This window comes from Lissotriton vulgaris, chromosome 1_2, assembly GCF_964263255.1.
Source record: "Lissotriton vulgaris chromosome 1_2, aLisVul1.2, whole genome shotgun sequence".
In the NCBI taxonomy this organism is placed as follows: Eukaryota; Metazoa; Chordata; class Amphibia; order Caudata; family Salamandridae; genus Lissotriton; species Lissotriton vulgaris.
The window spans coordinates 108,480,030-108,500,671 of NC_141686.1; the positions used below are offsets into that span (position 1 = coordinate 108,480,030).

The window sequence follows — 20,642 nt, forward strand, 5'->3', positions numbered from 1 at the left end:
AGAAGAAGATGAGGATAGCGAGCCAGATGAGGATCTAATAGAGAGACTATTAACAGATAGACCACCTCCGTACAACAGAGAAGCCGAAAGTCCCGTACTACAGCAAGGGGACGGAGCTAGATGGGGGGAATATAAACCGCTCCCAGTATCAGAATGGGATACCAGGAAAGGTGAGGAAGTACCTCAATCTAGTCCCGAACAGAGAGTAGTGGGAAGATTCGTGGTCCAGAAGGTGCCAGAAACACAGCATGCACGGTCGTATCAAATGCCAGATGCTTTGCAAGTACCTGTTACCATAGGCCCTATAGTGTCAATCTACAACCCAGAGGGGGTCCAGCAGGAGGAACAGGCACGATGGGACAGGGAAAGGGCAGAGATGGAGAATAGGAATAATACGATCAATTCCCAAAGGCAGTTGCTAGCACCAAAAAGTCGGAGTACCCCATTAGATTCCGCAACGGGTCCCTGGATAGAACAGGGGGGCCAAAGAGGACAGATGGATTTGAGGGGACCGAAACCGAAATCCTATAAGGAATTAAGGGAATATTTGAGAGAATGGGATGCTGCCGAAGAGACTCAGAATAAAAGGTTTGAAACAGGAGCAGAATGGAGTGACCAGGATAACAGGATCCTCTCTCATTGTGGAGCTGGCGAAAGCAGCCCGGAGTGGGAGAGAGGGAGTCAGGGAAGCAGAGGAGATACTTGCCATACTACCAGTGGCAATAGGCAAATGTGCGACGACAGGAATGCAGGGTGTGGGGGAGTGCCTCGCGTCGTCCTTGGTGAGGGAGAACGAAGGACGCAGGAGTATCGAGATAGTTTCAGGTGCACTCACCATGCCCCGGACGAAAATGTGCGACATTGGAATCACGGGAACATGGAGAGTCGCGAAGGGTCTCGCCATGCATCCGGTGATCACGGACGAAGTCATGAGAATATAGGGAGTCGCGAAACGTCTCGCCATGCATCCGGCGATCACGAACGAGATCGCGGGAACATGGAGGACCGTGAAGGACCTTACCGTTTATTGAGCGACACCAGACAGCAAGGGAGGTGTAGTGATACAGAGCAGAACGGAGGATCCTACATTGTATCTAGAGAGACCGAGCCGAAAAGACAGACTGTAGTGATGAGGAATGGAGCATTGTTCCACCATACCCCAAGGGAGGATGGAAAAGCTTGGGATCTAGAGAGGTGGGAACAAAGAGATACAAGAAGAACTCCTCACAACTCACCTGTACTTAGACGTAGGGCGCGTAGTGGGGGAGAGAGAGATGTAAGCGAACAACCTAGGACTGACGTACTGAAGGCTGAAATAAAAGCAAGACGGCTTGATGTAATGAGCTTGAAATCAGACTTGGATGAAATCATAGATGGCACAGTGGCAATGGAAAGGTTAGAGCTGTATGAACCAGATGAAATACTGTTTTTATCTAAGGATGTTACTCGGAAAGCAAGATCAGCTCATGAAAAATTATCTGAATTGGCAGATAAGTATATGATAGAAATGTCACGAACTAAAGCTTTACAGGCCAACCATAGACTAAATTGCACGGATCAGGATCTAGATGAGCGTAGGACGATTGGGCTAAGAGTACACATAATGGAACTGATCCTGTGTATCAGAATATGGAGGGATCTGGATAAATGGGAGGAAAGATGGTCTAAGAGGGGATCCGTCAGAAGGAGTACACTTACGAGGTCCCCGGATGGAGAGCTAATGCGAATGGAAGCTTTCCCTTTGCGAGAAATCGCAAACGGAAACTACGTCCATGTGCCCTGGAGTAGGGGGGATTTAGCGGCATTTACTAATTCTTTCCCCAAGTTAAGAGAGAACCCCGTGGAGTGGTATAAGCAGGTAGAGAGATTCGTGAAGATCTCTAAGGTACTGTGGATCGATTTGAACACCTTGTCCGATATCGTAGTACCCGGAGACTTGTGGACGGCATGCAAACTTAGTATCGAATGGCCCGCTTGTGAGCCTCCGAGAGATGCCCGGACAAACGGTCCATCAGATAGAGTCATGGAAAAGTACGAGAGAGTAATTGCATGGCTAAAAGAGAAAGTGCCGGTACAGGATATAGACTGGGTTAAGATAGATCGAACAACTCAGGAACCCAAAGAGACCGTTCACGAGTTCTATGAGAGGTTACTGAAAGCATTCAAACAGTACAGTGGGTTAGACGTAATGGATCCTAAAGGCATAGGACAGTTTGTGTCTAAGTTCGTTTTAGGATTGAGACCAGACATAAGCCTAATGATTCAACAGCATTTGATCTGTTGGCAGAACAAACCTTTAGATGAGATTCTGAGGTATGCAAGGTACTGTAGCGATGAAATAGACTCGAAGGCAAAGAAACTCAAGGAAAAGCTGATGCTGGTACAGATGCAATCAGCCGGAAAGGGTGGACAGCGGCAACAGGGAACAGGAACGCCAGGAAAGAAACAAAATAATCAAAGCAGAGAAGAGGAAGAAAGACCGAGACCGAGAATAGATATCGCGACACTGAAAAAGACAACGAGGTGCCATCAGTGTAACGAGGTGGGACATTGGAGACGCGAGTGTCCTTATAATGTCGAGACGGGCGAAATAGAACAGGAGGAGGATGAGGTTCAGAACAACGTGGTTAAGGGAGCTGCAGTCCCGAAGGGAAAGTTTGTCAAAGGGGGGACTCAGACTCCTCGAGCCCCGTTTCCTCAACCGCCTCGCATTGCAAACGGAGGGAAAACCAATAGACAAATGCCATTGTTCGTAGGAGGAGAAGAATGCTACTACGTTGATCCTCTTACAGGGCAACGAGTGAATAGGGAAGAAGACTGTACTCTAGGAGCAGCCCTGGAAGTAGATCAGAGAGGACCATACGTAGAGGCTGAGGTGGCTGGATGTCCTACGACCTTTTTGGTGGATACGGGGGCCACTCGATCCACTTTGAGATCAGCGGTAGTCCCAGGTCTGCCAATGTCGGGAGAGACGATTCAGGTGGTAGGAGTCGCAAATAGGAGAATGACGAATCCTCTGACCGAACCAGTGTCAGTGAAGATAGGGAATTACAGTGACGAACATCAGTTTGTGATTTGTGATTCTAGTCCTGTGTGTTTGCTAGGAAGAGATCTGTTGTGTAAACTGAATTGCACAATACATTGCACACCTGAAGGAGTAGAAGTGCAGACCAACGATGAAGATGCCGATTTCAAGGTTGTAAACTCGCAGGAATGCGTGGAACTATATCCTACCTTAACAGTGGAGGAGCTTCCACAGGACTTGAGGGAGACTGTGTCAGCTGAGGTGTGGGATTTTACTGGAGAAGAAATAGGACTGATCAAAGGGGTAGAACCAGTAAAAATCATGGTAAGACCCAATGCCGAGTATCCAAGAACACCACAATATAAGTTGACACCGGAGACGATTGCAGCAATAAAGCCTGTGATCGAATCCATGATTAAACAGGGAATACTGAAGGAGATCGTGGGTAGTCCATGTAACTCCCGATTATGGGTTTGCAGAAGCCTAGTGGAAAATACAGAATAGTGCAGGACCTTCGAAAGATTAATAATATTGTTGTCTCATGTTGTCCAGTGGTACCGAATCCATCAGTGATATTGTTTCAGATACTGTTCCAAGCTGAATGGTTCACCGTGATAGACTTGTGCCAGGCTTTCTTTTCGATTCCTTTAGATGAAGATAGCCAGTATCTTTTCGCTTTTAAGCTGGAAAATCGCGTTTTAACATGGTGTCGTATCCCTCAGGGGTATACAGAAAGCCCATCGATTTTTAACCAGCTGCTGAAGAAAAATCTTGAAAGTCTAGTACTGCCCAAGAATTCGGTTCTGGTCCAGTACATAGACGACCTCCTAGTTGCGTCAGAAACTGAGGAAGCTTGCAAGGTAGACACCATTACCTTACTAAATCACTTGGCCGAGAACGGACACAAGGTGTCTCCAAGTAAATTGCAATATTGTCTTACTGAAGTGCAATACTTGGGCCACAGGATTGAAAAAGGAAAACCGAAGGTGTCTCCAGACAGAATAGAGGCGATCATGAAAATGAACGCGCCTAAGACACAAAGAGAAGTCAGGATGTTTCTAGGCATGGTCGGTTATTGTCGGCAGTGGATAACCAACTTTTCACTGAAGGCAAAACCGTTATTACAACTGACGCACAAAGGAGTGAGTGATCCGGTACCATGGGACAAAGATTGTTTGATGGCGTTTTTGCAGCTGAGGGAGGACTTGTGTCGTGCCCCGGCTTTAGGAATGCCTGATTACACAAAATCATTCTTGCTTTACTGCTGCGAAAGAGAGGGTTGCGCTTTAGCAGTTTTGGCCCAGATACACGGAGATGCACGTAGGCCAGTTGCTTACTTTTCGGCTACATTAGATCCAGTAGCCGCAGCGTTGCCCGGATGTCTCAAATCCGTAGCTGCAACGGGTGTCAGCATTGAGAGGTGTGAAAATGTGGTAATGGGACATCAGTTAGTGGTGTACGTACCGCATTCTGTGGAATTGTTAATGACCAGGACCAAGACTCAGCATCTGACGAATAGCAGGCTCACACGCTACGAGCAAGTCATATTGGCTGCCGAGAATGTGACCCTGAAGAGATGCTCTGTTTTGAACCCTGCTACTTTGATGCCACTTCCAAGTGAGATTGATGATGAAATTTGTACAGATCATGACTGCCTTGATGTGACTGAACTATGCACCAAACCGAGACCAGATATCGTAGATGAGCCATTGACTGACCCCGATGAAATATTCTTTGTTGATGGTTCATGCGTAAGAGACGATATTGGTCAGCTGAGAGCAGCTTATGCAGTTTGTACAATCACCAGAGTTGTAGAAGCCGCTTGCCTGGAAGGAGAACATTCCGCTCAGGTAGCTGAAATTATTGCTTTGATGCGTGCCTGTTTAGCAGGTAACAAAATTCGAGTCACCATATACACCGATAGCCAGTATGGTTTCGGGGTAGTTCACGACTATGGGCAGTTATGGTCTCAAAGAGGTTACATGACCTCCTCGGGTTCTCCCATTAGGAATGGAGAATTCGTGAGACTATTGTTAGAAGCATTACAAGGTCCAACAGCTATCGCGGTTGTCAAATGTGCCGCGCACACAAAGAATGTAGACTTTGTGTCGCAGGGCAACCGTTATGCAGATGAAGTAGCGCGTTACTGCGCAGAACAGGGATATTCTCACACCAATGTAGAAGTGGGGGGAATACAGGAAAGAACTGAGTTAACAATGTTGTTAGACACTGTAGATACGTGGGATGAACTGAAATGTGTTCAGGAAAATGCACCAGAGGATGAGAAAAAGGGCTGGGAAACAGCTGGGTGTACTAAAAGTGAAACGAACTTCTGGATTTCTGCAGATGGGAGAGCAGTTTTACCAAATGAACTTGTTAGTCCAATGGCAAGGAAATTGCATGGATCAGCACACATAGGTAGAGACGCTATGGTGAGAGTATTCAGACAAACGTGGTTTAATCCGAAATTTAGGGTAGCGGCAGAAGCAGTATGTCAGCGATGTGCGATCTGTCAGCAACTAAACGTAGGAAAGAGAACACCAGTCACATTGAGTCACATAGGGAGGTCTGGGGGGCCTTTCAATAGAATGCAGCTTGATTTCATCGAAATGCCCAAATGCAATAGACTTAGATACGTTTTAGTGATTGTCTGTATATTTTCTAGATGGGTCGAAGCTTATCCTACACGTAGATGCGATACACTCACAGTAGCAAAATTGTTGCTTAGAGAGTTAATACCGAGGTTTGGGGTGCCATCCTCTTTGGAATCGGACAGAGGAACTCATTTCAACAGCGAAATAGTGAAGATGCTATGTTCAGCTTTGAGTATCGATCAGAAGCTTCATTGCAGTTATCGACCAGAAGCTTCAGGGATCGTAGAGCAAATCAACAGTACAATCAAGTCCAGACTTGCCAAAGTTTGTTCATCGACATCCCTGAGTTGGCCAGACGCACTTCCATTGGTTCTTATGAGCATACGTAGCACACCAGATAGAAAAACAGGTCTCTCTCCACATGAGGTGCTAATGGGGAGAGCTATGAGATTGCCATCGGTTCCGACTGCAGCGTTGTTGAACATCACAGACGATTTGATCTTGGACTACTGCAAGGGACTATCTGATGCCATTAATTCTGTGTCCCTTCAGGTCCAGGCTGCAGAGGTTCCATCAGCACAAGACTTGTGCCATGACCTGTGTCCAGGAGACTGGGTCCTGGTGAAGAAGCACGTCAGGAAGAACTGTTTAGACGTGCGCTGGCGAGGACCATTTCAAGTCATACTAGTTACGAACACTGCAGTAAAGTGTGAAGGCCTGCCCAACTGGATACATGCCTCACACACCCGAAGAGTGCCAACACCTCTGGAAGAAACAGCTCCTCTCTCGGATGAGAATCCAGCGGAAAGTGGAGAAGCCACAGAGGGGGAAAGCCAAGCTGTAGAGGTGATCGAAGAGGCTGAGCCTGTTTTGGAACAGGTCGACGACGGTCAGGACACCAGTGGGACCGAAGTCGCCTCAGGAGAAGAGAGTACCTGGGAGTTCGAGTCAGACACCGAACAAGCTGTAAGTGATCAAGAGACAAGTCCAAGAACAAGAAGCAGGAGGACAAGGAGTGACGAAGCCAGTTGGCCAGAACGAAGGAGAAGGCCAAGCTTAAAAGCACAACAAGAAAGAACCCTTGTCCCAATCTCTGAAGAGTCGGATCAAGAAGAAGAAACTACGGATTCAGGTACAGAAAGTCCAAGAAGATCAAGAAGGGTACGTGTGCCCTGCAGAAGATACGCCACCCCAGAGTGGACTTATCTAGCAGATGTCTTGGGGACAGAAATCTGGGAGAGTGAGAGAAGTGAAAGTAATCGATCTCGATCCATTTGTGGCAGTGGAAATATGGATGTTGACGCCTGGACTCGAGACTGAGGGGTTACTGACTTTCACACTTCCCATACCCCCTTACCTGAGTCGGATTAAAGATCTAGTGCTAAATCGATTACAGTTTCCAACTTTTGGTCATCAAATACCAGAAGAAGAAGAAAAAGTCATTCGTTTGGAGTTATTGGAACTTGTTATTAAAGCTGCAGGTACGAGAATAATTGTAGATGCATAAAAACTTTTGTGTTTAAGCTATAAAGAAGAAGATAACCTAGCGCCGAGTGGAAAGAAGAATAAAATTAGGGATTACATTTAGAGGACGGAGAAGGGTTAGGGTTGTCTGTTGCTAAAAAATAAAAAGACATTGTTGCGAAAAAGAGACTTTTGTTGATAAAAGCACTTGACAGACTGAGAAAAGCAAACAAAGACTTGAAAGACAACTTTTTTCATCGAAATAGAAGGAGCTACGCTGTTTGATAACATGGAGAACGGCAACCCAAACCGAAAAACCAAATGCATAATAGGTACACTAATAGCAGTAGTAATTTTTCTCATAATTACAGTAGTGACCATATCATACATAGTAGGACATGAAACTGATAAAGAAATAACAGATGTAAAGCCTGTAACGACTTTGAAACCTGCTCTTGTTGGGAAGAAGGAGGAGAGCAATGTGATCCGTGAAAAGGCGTTACTGGCAAATGAAGCTCGTAGGTTACACGTAGACGAGTCACAGGGAAATTTTAGATCAAATGCATATGCCAAACTATTGTACGAGTATATCGATGCCATGGAGGCCAAGGATTGCTATGTTTGTATGCAATTGCCGGCTTCTGTAGATGAAGGCATCAGATATCATCATCTCCCATTGACTTATGGGATAACATGTAGTTTATTGCTCAGTATATTTTATGGTAGAGAAGGGTTCGAGTACTACTTTTCAAATTATGATTCGGTACTGCCTGAAGTCCCGAATTATAAACAAATGAATAAGTGGGACTATTATAAAAAGGAGGATAGACTAGCCAAATTCTTTCTTCCTTGGGATACACTAGATACTTCATATGCACGCAGAAATAATCTGACTTGCAAAGTGTCAGAGATTGAGAAGAAATTCATAGGACAAGTAGATGATAGATACAGGAGGCAGAAGATTCTAAAAATGTCAGGACAGTGGAAAACTGATTGGACCGAAGAAGAAAAAGCACATAAAAAGAAGGGTAGTAATGGTCCAATAGCTTTGGATAGAACGCAGAAAGGAAAGTTATGTTTAACTCGAAGCAAGACATATTATGAGAATGTATTTGTAGGTGAAGTAAATTGCGAACATGCTTTTAGGTTAGAGCACTATACGAAAGATTTTATGAAGGAGATGCAAGCTATTCCTAATGTATATTTTGTATGTGGAAGAAATGCCTATGTAAAACTGCCTGACAATTGGTATGGTTCGTGTTACTTGGCAATTGTCTTCCCCAAAATATATCATGCAAAGGATTTAGCGATCATAGAAGGAAAGGCTTCGTTAAGAGCGAAAAGAGAAGTAGGAGATGCTGAAGTAGTTGGAGACATATTTGGAGCAATGTTTCCTATGTTAGGTTTAATACTTAACGATGTTAAGATCAGGAGACTAGCTACAGTTGTAGATAGATTATCTGCAAGTACTGCAAGGTCATTGATGCTAGTAGAAGGCGAGATGCAATCGATTAGAGCAATGGTTCTTCAGAACCGACTTGCTTTAGATGTTCTGCTAGCAAAAGAGGGCGGAGTCTGCAAAGCTTTGAAGGTCCAGGAATGTTGTACTTATATTCCTGATAATTCAAAACCACTTGAGAAAGTTATACATAACATTACGCAGATACATCAAGAAATCGAAGATTTAACAAAAGTAAATGTTTGGGAAAAAGTAGGTCATGGAATGGGAAAGGTTGGAGATTGGTTTGCCAATCTAGGCAACAGCATTATATGGTATATATTAAAACCTGTATTAATAGTATTAATTTGTATAATCACATTATTAGGGTTAGTGAAACTGTATAAATGGTATAGGACGAACCGGTTACAAAGGTCCATGAGAGAGCAAGAAAGAAGATTAGCTGCTTTACAAGATCAACAGTATAAAAGTTTAAGAGCTCTCGAAACGATAAAAAGAGGGAATCTTGTAACTAGTTCTGTGTAATGCAACATTCAAATTGCATTTTAGTGATGACCCCTAGAGGTCATCAAAGGGGGGAACTGAGAGAGCGCAATTTGAATAAAAAGTATATCCGGACCATAGCCATAAGCATATCGCATAAACGTAGAAGTTGTAACGTGAAATAGCATTTGTAGTATAAAGTTAGCAGATGTAACATGAATAAAAGGAAACATATTTGTATTCGTTTTAGAACATGTATTAGATTTAGAAGGCCCGTATACATAGTGGGCTAATGTAGTAATGTATAGAAATGCTTACGAACAAAAGAACGTGCAAAACAGAATTCATGTACGTGTATAATTCTAAATGGAGAAGCGGCGAGGAATGTAAAGTGAAGAAATGTGCAGAACATATATAGCGATGTAACGAAGGAGAATACAAAATGTATTCTATGTAAAATGTATTCACTTATAAGCAAAGGACTTGCTAAATGCGATTATATATAAATGTGTGTTAAAGGTTATACTGTGTAGAAGAGTTTGTAGGAATGTTAGAAGAGTTTGGTCATGTGTGATTTTAACCTGACTGACCAAGGGTTTGCAGGAGTGTAGTCCGCTGTATGTAATTTAGTGGGCTCACAGGAGTCGTGAATAGCCTTGATCTGAATGTGCGAGCCAAGGAGTCTAAGGTCTTGTTAGATTTAAGGTGACAATGTCGGACGAAGTTTATGGCCTAAACGTGAGAGGAGACGTTTGGAATTTGAGTCTTGTTTTGAAATGACCATTCACAGGACCAAAGAAGGTTACAAATACAGTCGTAAAGAGTAGAGTTCTGATGAGGTGATAGACTTTTGCTCCGAAAGTGTCAAATGGAATGTCAATGAAGTCACCAGCAAGAAGACGAAGATGGCGTCTAAGAAGAAGGGTCAACTTAACGGACGACGTGAAGAGATGAAGCTATGGAAAGAGCTAGAAATGACATCATGGGGAAAGTACATGGTGGGCGTCAAAGGGGCGTTCCACCCATACTGTGATTGTGTATTTAGGGACAGCACCCAGGGGAGAAGAGCGCAGATGGCCTGAGGCAAAGGCAAAAAAAGCAAGAGCGAAGAGCGCAGATGGCAAGCAAGTTAGGAGCAAGCGCTGAGAGAGATCAGAGCGCAAGAGAGCAGTAGGCCGAGGACCCTTAGAGAGCGGATGGGTAGGCAGAGAGGGTACTGTTCTCAACATAAGTTACCATTAGAGGCTAAGAGAGTTTGAACTTCTTTGGAAGTCAAACTGCTAACACCTTTTTAGGTAAGGAACTTGCGAAGTAGGGATGTCACCTAGCATAGAGTAGGGACAGATTTAACTTGTATTCTTTTCTTTTATAGATGACGCAAAGGAACCACTTAGTATCTATGCTTTTTAATCTGTTGATTCTGGAACTGACTTTAATCGTATTTGTTTGTAGACTGAGGTTCTTTAGGGAATTTATGTTCCTTCTAGTTCCTGTATACTTATTGAATCTTATCCTGAGAGGATTGTATTTGCAACTTTTCTTGATTTTATATTAAACCTTTTAAACTTTATCAGTTGTAAGTGGTTCTTCAGAGTCGCGTCAGTCTATGGGGTTGATCTAACCTATGCGGGGTTTTGTCTTTTACTCAATGACAGAAAATAATCGATCCAAATAGACGGATGAGATAGATATCAAAGTAATCAAAAAGGGTATCAAAATCTCATTCCCCGCACCAGTAATGCCCAAGACTCTTTCAGGAAATATCCTGAAGACCTGCACCTCACACAGATTCTCAAGTATCCTCTTGGAATGTTTGGTAAATATCAAAAAAGGGAAAAGTATGTTAGAGGGAAAGGAAATGTCTGCACATCATTTTATGAGGTTGTATTGTGAATTGGGACGTTCAGAATACAATAGCATATAGAAAAGGTAACTTTGCAGCAACAAATTCTCCATGCATTGCCAGTCTGGCTGAGCTTGATTGGAGTGAAAATCATCACTCTATGTATGGAAAAACAGGTGAAGGTAAACAGTTACAGCAAACTTCTCAAACTTCACAAAGTACAAAAAACATTAACTTTGCAAATAGAGCAAAAAGTACTTTTTACACCCTACTTTAAACCTCCAACCTATTGCTTTCGAATAGATTCAAGCACAAAGAATCCTGTTACGGTCTGGAATGGTGACTGGCACATCTTATTCCAAGACAGAGCCTGAGCATGTATTTGAAGCGTTTAAGCACATTGATAATAAAATACATTTTCACTCTAGTTCTTACCAATGGACTGAAATTACAACTCAGATACCACATTATCGAATTTACTCTCATTTTTAAACACACTGCCACAAATAAAATATCTCGATTTCAAACCTTACAAGCTCTGCTCCACTGTTTTCTGAGACCCAGATCAAGGACGGTTGGATCCATTAAGTATTTTCTACATAACTACTGACAATGTAAATTAGTCCCATTTAGATTTATTGCATATGCATTGATTTAACGCGTTGACCGCGGCGCAAATTCTGCTGCGGTGAGGTGATTTATGAGTGGGCGTGGTTCGAGTGCCCCGGCCGTCCTCCGCACACGCCCCTTGTGACGTCAGACGGCGGAGGTCGTCCGACACATGCAAGGGTTAATGTGGGTATCCTGAAAGACTGGAACTGCTTAGGTCCTCCGGGACCTACAGTGACCACCCCTGGTGTTGAAAAAAACAACTACAGCTGATATAAAATGAGGTCCTAGGGGGTTATGTATAACAAGTGTCAGTGGTCATCTGTACCTGCCATTGTTGGGGTCACTGTAGGCTTTCTCAATGTCCTCCATCGACGGAAGGTCTGTCCATTCTCCTGTTTCCTCCAATATCTGCCAGCGATAGGGCAGATAGAAGTGCACCTGGGCACAGCTGTCTGGGTGAAGAAAAGAAAGACATCATTAGAAGATGTGAGTAAATGTATATTGTCGGCTCAACGATAAAAGGAACTATGGGAAGCAGATGCAATGTTGTTTAAGAATGAATTTTACAATGCTGAGAATAATTGTTTATTCCTAGAAGAGAAGCATTTATGCCTTTGAAATATCGGTGCTAGTTGGATACCCAGTTATTACTAGCACAGAATGTTTGTTATCTTTGCAATGCACCTTATATGATTCTAATATTTTACTTACTATAGTTCTCCGGATCTCATGTAAGAATCACACACAAATCGCAGAAGGATTCACAAAATGAAGAAAAGTCAGGAAAGTCGCAGTGGCCCCATCACACATTTGGAAGCCACAGTAGGAACAATGCAGATCAAGAGACTCTCTGAGTTTGTGCTTTCTTGATTCAGAGCCTAACACCAGGAGTCTCGTGATTTCTGAGTTTGAGGAGACCTGCTCATGATCTTGGAATTCTCTATTCCTAGGTTCTCTCAACTATCTGATCAAGCGCCTATGCAAAATGCAGCGGTGTGCCTGGCTTTTTCACTTCCCAGAGCCTCTTCGGCTGCTCTAAAAAAACTGAATTGGCCTCCTATTTGTAAAACGATTTTTTTCCAGCCTCACTGTATTGTCCAAAGGGCCTTCTATCAGGTGGGCCTGGCTTAATTGTTATTGCCTTGGCCGCTATCTGCATTTCTTTGATATTAACCTTTTGTTGCAGGCAAAATTTAGACTATCTCCGGTGGGTGGCAGAGCTTTTTCGGTACAGGCTTCCACCCTCTGGAACAGCATGCCTATTTCTCTTTGGCGGACTCCTGACAATAGTCAATTTAAGAAGTTGCACAAAACTTGGTTGTTCAATCTGTATCTGAGTAGTTAGGTGGGGGAAGTGGGTCGTAAACTCTGCATGAGGACACCTTTTTAGGTATTTGTGCGCTCTGGAAATTTACTAATAATAATATATTCTCCCAGAAGCCTTCCTAAAACCATTGATTACTGGTTTTAGCCTTGGAACAAAAGCAGTCCATCAGCTTCCTTCGCATGATGAAATAATATTTTAATTTAGGACTCACTGAGGTTCTTGCAGAACTTCCAGATGTGAAAGAGGCAGATCTCCTTGGGATGACCAGGGTCGTGTGAAGCCGAGGCAGTCATAGGAAGTTGCTGCTGTGAATCTGTGGCAAAGAAGAGCAGAGACCTAAGACAAACTAATCATGGAGAATGTGTAAACATGTCAGATGCCTTAATTTAAACACTTCAGTTGTCCTGCCACACCATTATGAAAAATACCCAATTTCCTACCCTACACGAAAACATTTCTCGCATCTCAACTATCTACCCTCTACCCACTCCCACGGTACATGTTATTCTGCATCGTAAGCAGCACATTAACTAGAGTTAGGGTACAATTTAAGAATAAAGCAAGGTGACGTTTTATGGCTCAGGATTACTACACTTCCCTTTGTACTTTCCTTATTGGATGCAGTGGTGCTCACAGCATGGTACTTTCTAATTCACTTGCATCTGTATATTTGTAACTCAATGTAGTTGTATTCTTTGTAGTATAAACACTCTAAATATTTATGTCTTTAGGACTGGCATTTGACAGAGCTTTGGATGTCTCACTAGACTATTGTTTCCCCAAAACATCACAAGTAATACACATACATTGAGGAGCCTTTGGTCAGCAGGATTCATACACTGGTCTGCTAAACTTGAATTATTTACTTTTTGCTTCCACCAATCACAGCATACAGCATGTGGCAATGAATCAGCGCAGTTTACCCACCAGCTCCTTTCACATAAAATGCCTCAACAAAGCTTGTGCATGCTCTTTACCTCTGCTTAAAACAGATCCTTTCTGTTCAGCGACAAAGCTCTTTCAAAGTGTACTTTTTAGGTTTCGCCTCGTCGAAAGCTGCGCCGTGCAGCTTTTCGGCGCAGGCGAAAACTTTTGAGAAGAGTATGTGGCTTGGTCACCGCCTCTCACTTCCATTGGCTAGCTCCATAAATGGAGGCTAGCCATTGGAAGTGAGATCTGTCCGTCACGCTCCGAGGCGATTCGTGGGCGTTCCGGCTATCTTTTTCTCATCCTGCCCCTTTACGCACGTTATGCGGCGGTGGGCGGTTGGTAATTTTTTTTTTTTTTCGGCAATGCGGCCGCCATTTTTTTGTGGAGCTGGGGCGGGTGGGTCGATCTCCATGGAAGTGGTCATTGCATGAGTAGCATGGGACGCTCTAACCACATCCCTTGCTTTCCTGACAGTCCTCCTGGTCCAGTTCCGCCAGCCGGACGACGTCACGAAAACCACGCGGGTGGCGGCTGCTGTGGGTAATTCCTCTTGGAGCCTCTCCCAGGAAGGCCGGCTCACTGTGCGATGTTTGCGGCTGCCGGACCTCGCCGGGAGCGAGGGGGGGAATGAGTCACTGGGAGCAGGATCGCTCGCAGCCTCGTGGCCAGATGTTGTAACTTCCAGAGGAGCTTTTCCGACAGCGTGGCACCGTGTCCGCGCCGGCCAGGATGGGCAACAGCAGCTCGACGGAGGTCTGCTGCGGCGCACGGGTGGGTAACACCTTGGGGGCGCATCTCCCTCGGGGCAAGGAGGCCATGGTTTGGGGAGTTCGGTGGGAGGGGTTAGTCCCTAGGATGGGGTTGAGAGGCTTTTCTGTAGAACGTCTAAAATCGCGTTTTACAAAGCGCTTCTGTCTTTTAAGCACTGTAAATCGACTTTACTAGTACCCCGTCTTTATCGCACTCGCCGACTCTGAAAGGTTGAAAGGCACAGTTCGCCTAGCCTGGATTTAAATTACTGCTGCAGTCGGCGCGAGCCTTATACAGTCGCATCTTTTGGAATATGATGATCCCTTCTGTTCTGTGCGTTAATGTGCATCACTTTACTGCCCTGCAGCTACATAGAAATACACTAATGCATTCCTGAGATTTACATAGCGTGGGCGCATGTGTGCTGCACAGAGTAATAAGTTACCATTTAAGAAAGTACCTTCAAACAACGTGCGGTGCTCATTTGCCCCGCCCCCGTCCCACGCATCGAGATGCCTCAAGGCGCCAGCAGGATAAATTAAGCTTTCAGATACCAGTTCGTTTTTGTACGCTCTGCTCATAAGTTTTAATACCCCTTGCATTCAGAGTTTCTTTTTTGTAGGAGTGGGCAGATATCCGGGGGTGCAGGGGGCTTCCAACAAACAAACATTTGGCTGTTGGGAAGGAATTGCGTGCTGTACAAACAAGGTTTGATTTGAATGCGTCACGTTATGCACGCTTAGGGTGTAGTTTAAGATACCCAGAGGCTATTCTTTGGGGTACCAGTTATACGAATGGTTACTGGATGCCTGATCCTATACCCAAGCAACCATCATCTGCTACCTTAGGCCAATCCGTTATCTAGGTGGATGACTACAGCTCCCAGAATGCACCAGGCCGACAAATGACGCCCGGGGCTGGGTTCTTGGTGTTCTGAGTAGCATTTCGTCCTTGAAACGAACAGACCCTTGCTCTAAAGGAAGTAGTTTGTGTTCTCAATGAGCAGGCACAGAATTGCCTTCTCTACAAATATATTTGTTTCTGTACAGTGTTTATAATACATCACTTCAGGCGTTGCCTAAAGGCTGTAAATGTTAGCTGTTACTTGTACCCAAATAAGTGATACTTAATTGACAGATCTAAGAAGGATGAAAGGACGAGTCTCCCTTATAGAGGGTATGCAGAATTGACATACGTTCAATATATATATATATATAATTTTTTTTTTGGGGGTGTATTAAATACAACATTGAGTTGGGGAGGTTGTCTGTGTGTGTCTGTTTGTATTGTTTCTGTGATTTCTGGAGATGCTATGCACAGTGCAGGGCTCCTGCATCCGTACTGCACTTGTACTCTGCAGCATGCAGCACCCATTACTCTTCCCTGTGATCTCACCAAGCGCTGTGTTGGTTTGGCCATCACTCGGTAACTTTAGGAGGTGGAAGATCATTGACCTTGTTAGTAAAACCCGGATAAGAGCATTTGCAGCTTCCGGTTTTAAAGCCCAGTTTTGGGCAAATATTCTACCTTTGATCCCGAGCAATTTCTCTCCCCTCCAGCTACATTCTGCGAGATATGGTCCTCCCAGGATGACGCTATCAAGACCTCGGATGTAGGTAATAAAGTTTAGTTTGGTGTTCATTCTCACTTCCAACGGCGTGAGCTACTGGCTGAGTTCTGCTTGTTCACTTTACTGAATTGTGTGCTCCTGGGCAAACGCCATATGACTGCCTACATCAGTCCGACCCCCTCCTTCTTCCCAAACCAGCAGCCCTTGGGACAGGGGACCAGGCGGCCAGGATTTGTCGGCGCAGTCTCAGTTTGTCACCAGTTGTCCTGGCAGATTTCTGCTAATTTAGCACATGTTCTGGGTTTAACAGGGGTAAAATAAAACAGGGGATACGCTTTTTTATGGGTTCCAAGGCAGTACTTTGTGTTGGCTATTATTAATAAGCAGTTTTAGCTTGCATGATACTAGCTTTAAAAATGTTTCATTTAATTTATTCACTTGGTACCGCATTCTCTGTTTCTATATTGATGAGCTCTGTCATTTAACTCATCCACTCTTTGGATCTTTTAATTTATTCAAGAAATAGTGCTACCCTGCTCGGACACTCTTGGCCACTGGTCACATACACTGACAAAGCCAATGGGCCTGGCTTTGTGGTAAAGTGAATGGTATTTGTGATTAGCAGCAACAACGCTTTCTTTGCCCAAGACTCTGTAAAGAAGCTATTGTAGGACAGTGATTTTTTTCCGAGGAGCTCACAGTATATAGTGTGTATAAAAAAAATTATATATATTTTTAAAGTCCTGGCACAGTGAGGGGGTCTGTTGGTGTGTGTGGGGGGGTCTGTTGGTGTGTGTGTGGGTGGGGGTCTGTTGGTGTGTGTGTGTGTGTGTGTGTGTAGGTCTGTGTGTGTGTGTGTGTCTGTGTGTTTTTGTGTGGCATTTGCCAGAGATTAAACTATTGGCATTGTAAATGACAATGCCATTTATTTATCTGTTTTCAAAACCAACACATAAATACAAATTTTGTCATTTACAATGCCAATAGCTCAAACTTTTCAAAAGGCGAAACCATTGCATTGTAAATGCTTGTTTAAATGTTGCGTTCGTATATTACGTTTAAAAAACGCATATTTATTTGGTGCTCCTGACCTTGATTTATATTATAGGGTGGCACAGGGTGCCCATGCTTATTATTGGATACATGGCCCCCCAGATATTCCCCATATACAGATTGAGAGGGTTGCGGCGACGCTGCTTCCGCTACCAGTTTTGTTGTTAACCCTAACAGACCGTAGAACAGGGATCCTGGACTTGATAAATGCAACTAGACATGCGTGGCAACACTTGCTGAAACTTCAAGCAGGGGCGATACTTTACTCACACATGTCCCCCCTTGAGTGGTGCCGCTGGCTGACTTCATGCACGGACTGAGGGGTGACTAGGGCCCTCGAGGCCATAGAAGTTGCAACTATTGGGGATTTGTTCAATGATGGGAAGGTTAAGACATGGGAGGAGCTGGAGAAACCGGACCTAAAGATAACACTTTTGCACAAATTCTAATATTATAGAACAAGACAGGCTCTGGTGGGAATACTGGGCAGTGACATGGAGGAACCCCCAGAGGTGAGACCACACTCCTATGTTATTTAAAGCTCCCACTCCAACTCAAATTGTGTCAAACATTTACAAATTAGCATTGAGTTACCGGGAAAACTACTACACCAAGGCTAGACTAGCGTGACATGCTGATCTGGAACACGAAATAGATGATGCGACATGGAGATATTGCTGCGAGAACACAAAGAGAATGGCACTAGACGGGCGACATAGGCTCATTCATTTTAAATTCTTAAATCGTATATATTGCACACCAGAAAGGCTATGTAGATGCGGTCTGTGTGACACGGCACAGTGTGAACGATGTGGTGATAATCTGGCGAATTTTATGCACTTGGCATGGCTATGCCCAGGGGTTGCTGTTTTTTGGGCTAGTGTATTCCGAGAGATAGGCACTATGATTGACAAGCGATAGACCCCTTGCTGGCTCTATTGGGGTACTCTAAGCCATTGCCAAAGGCAGTGCAATGCTTGGTGGACATGAGCATGTTAATTGCTAAGCCTAGCGTGGCGATATGCTGCGCAAAAGGCCCTATTCCAACTAGTGTGGACTGGCATAGGGACCTGATGTATTGTAGCACACAGAACGAAAATTATAGTGAGTTGCTCCCTCCACGCAGTCGTCCTAAAAAACTTCAGGGCATTGTACAAGATCTACCTTGCAACCAAAGATGGAGATGCGTTGGGCTCTGAATACATCCGAGGGCACTGATGAGGAGTTATAGGCCTAGTTATTTAGTTCAGTTGGGGACGAGGCTCCAGGGACATGATCAAGATAAGGTAGGGGCTCGCCAAGATAATTGAAATGGAGGAGGGACGGGAAGTATTCATTATAATACAGAGTGATATGAGCGGCTTACAAACTATAAATTATGTCTTAAATCTTGCTTGTCGTGGATTATGGGGAATGTGCGGTCACTGTGAAAGTAATTTACTGTGTGATGATGCACTGTAGAGTGCCAAATATTTTCTTTTTCTTTCTTTGTGTGAGCAGGCTAATAAGCTGTATGATGTCAGATCTCTTTGTTTATTACAAAATGTTAATAAAGTCTTTAAAAAAACGCTTATTTACTTTGGTTGCACTTCAGGACCCTGATCAGTGAAAGTTTATTTCCAGTTTCCTTTTTAAAGTTGCTTTTATAAAGAGTTTATGTGACATTACAACTTCCCGCAATTTGGGGGCTTCGTTTGTTGGTTGGAGATTTCTTCAATAATGATAAAATGCCTGGCACAACTGAAAGTCATATAAGGTTTTTTTTTTATTTCACAAGCAAAACAGCCAAATCAGTATAAGCTTTTAAAGTGAAAAGTTTTAACTGCAAAATTAGGGAGGATCACCTTTAAGTGTTGGCCTATTTTCTTTTCTTTTTCTTTTTCAATCAATCAGAGTACTTGTAAAGCGCGCTACTTATCTGTGAGGGTCTTAAGGAGCTGAGGGGAAGGGGGGAGTGCTGCTACTGCTCGAGGAGCCCGGTCTTGAGGATCCTTCTGAAGGCGAGTAGGTCTTGGGTCTGCCGTATGAGGGTAGGGAGGGTGTTCCAGGTTTTGGAGGCGAGGTAGAAGGATCTGCCGCCGGAGGTCGTTTGTTGGATGCGGGGGACAGCGGTGAGGGCGAGGCTGGGGGAGCGGAGCTGACGGGTGGGGTGTGAAAGCTTAGTCTGCTGTTAAGGTAGGCTGGTCCGGCGTTGTGGAGTGCTTTGTGTGCGTGGGTGAGGAGCTTGAAGGTGATCCTCTTGTCGATGGGGAGCCAGTGTAGGTCTCTCAGGTGGGGGGTGATGTGGCTGTGGCGGGGGACAGTGATGATCAGTCGGGTGGAGGCGTTTTGGATGCGTTGTAGTCAGCGTAGGTGTTTGGTTGGGATTCCTGCGTAGAGTGCGTAGTCCAGTCTGCTGCTGATGAGGGACTGTGTAACTGTTCTTGTTTCGTCGGGATCCACTTGTAGAGGAGGAGACGAGGTTGACCTGTTTAGCCAGGGAGAGGGAGGAGTCGAGGCTGAATCCTAGGTTGTGTGCATGGTCGGTGGGTGTTGGTGCTGTTCTCAGTGTGGCCTGCCACCAGGAGTCGTCCCAGGCTGAAGTGGTGGGTCCGAGGATGAGTACTTCCGTCTTGTCCGAGTTCAGCTTCAGAGGGTTTCTCCTCATCCAGTCGGTGACGGCCTTCATTCCCTCGTTGAGGTTGGTTTTGGTGGTGTGTGGGTCCTTGGTGAGGGAGAGGATGAGCTGGGTGTTGTCGGCGTTGGAGATGATCTTGAGGTAATGCTGGTGGGCTACTTGTGCGAGGGGGGTCATGTAGATGTTGAACAGCGTCGGGCTGTGGGATGAGACCTGGGGTACGCCGCAGATGATGTCGGGGGATTTGGATCGGAAGAGTGGGATGTGGATTCTCTGGGTTCTGCCGGAGAGGAAGGATGAGGTCCAGTCAATGGCCTTCTCTTGGATTCCGGCTTCTAGGAGGTGTGTCTTTAGAGTGCGATGGCAGACCATGTCAAAGGCGGCCACCAGGTCCAGGAGAATGAGGGCTGATGTTTCGCTGTTGTCTAGTTGGCGCCTTATGTCGTCTGTGGCAGCGAAGAGTGCTGTCTCGATGCTGTGGTTTCATCTGAATCCGGACTGGGATGGGTCCAAGATGTTGTTGTGTTCCAGGTGGCGGGTCAGTTGCATGTTGACGATTTTCTCGATGACCTTTGCCGGGAACCGGAGCAGGGAGATGGGCCGGAAGTTCTTGAGGTCCTTGGGGTCCGCCTTGGGCTTCTTGAGGAGGGCGTTGATTTCGGCATGCTTCCAGCTTTCCGGGAATGTTGCTGTTTCGAAGGAGATGTTGATGACCTTCCGTAGTTGGGGTGCGATGGCTGCATCTGCTTTGTTGAGTACGTGGTGTGGGCACGGGTTTGACGGAGATCCTGAGTGGATGGAGTTTCACCTTGCATGTCTCGTCGTCGCTGACGTTGGACCAGGAGGTCAGGCGGATGGCGCTGGTGGTGTTCCCAGGGGAGGTGGAGTCTGGCGTAGTCGGGGCGGTTGAGGTGT

General features: G+C 45.0%; 1 protein-coding gene across 1 annotated transcript in view; it reads right to left on the reverse strand.

The window, feature by feature from the left end:
- The window catches only part of LOC147734643 (protein mono-ADP-ribosyltransferase PARP12-like), a 324,308-nt gene that overhangs the window by 77,132 nt on the left and 226,534 nt on the right, over positions 1–20,642 (reverse strand). Inside the window, exons 6-7 of the mRNA XM_086952940.1 lie at positions 13,019–13,120; positions 11,806–11,932 (exon numbers count right to left, since the gene is read on the reverse strand). Coding sequence (XP_086809066.1) covers positions 11,806–11,932; positions 13,019–13,120 — 229 coding nt within the window. The remainder of the gene's footprint in view (positions 1–11,805; positions 11,933–13,018; positions 13,121–20,642) is intronic.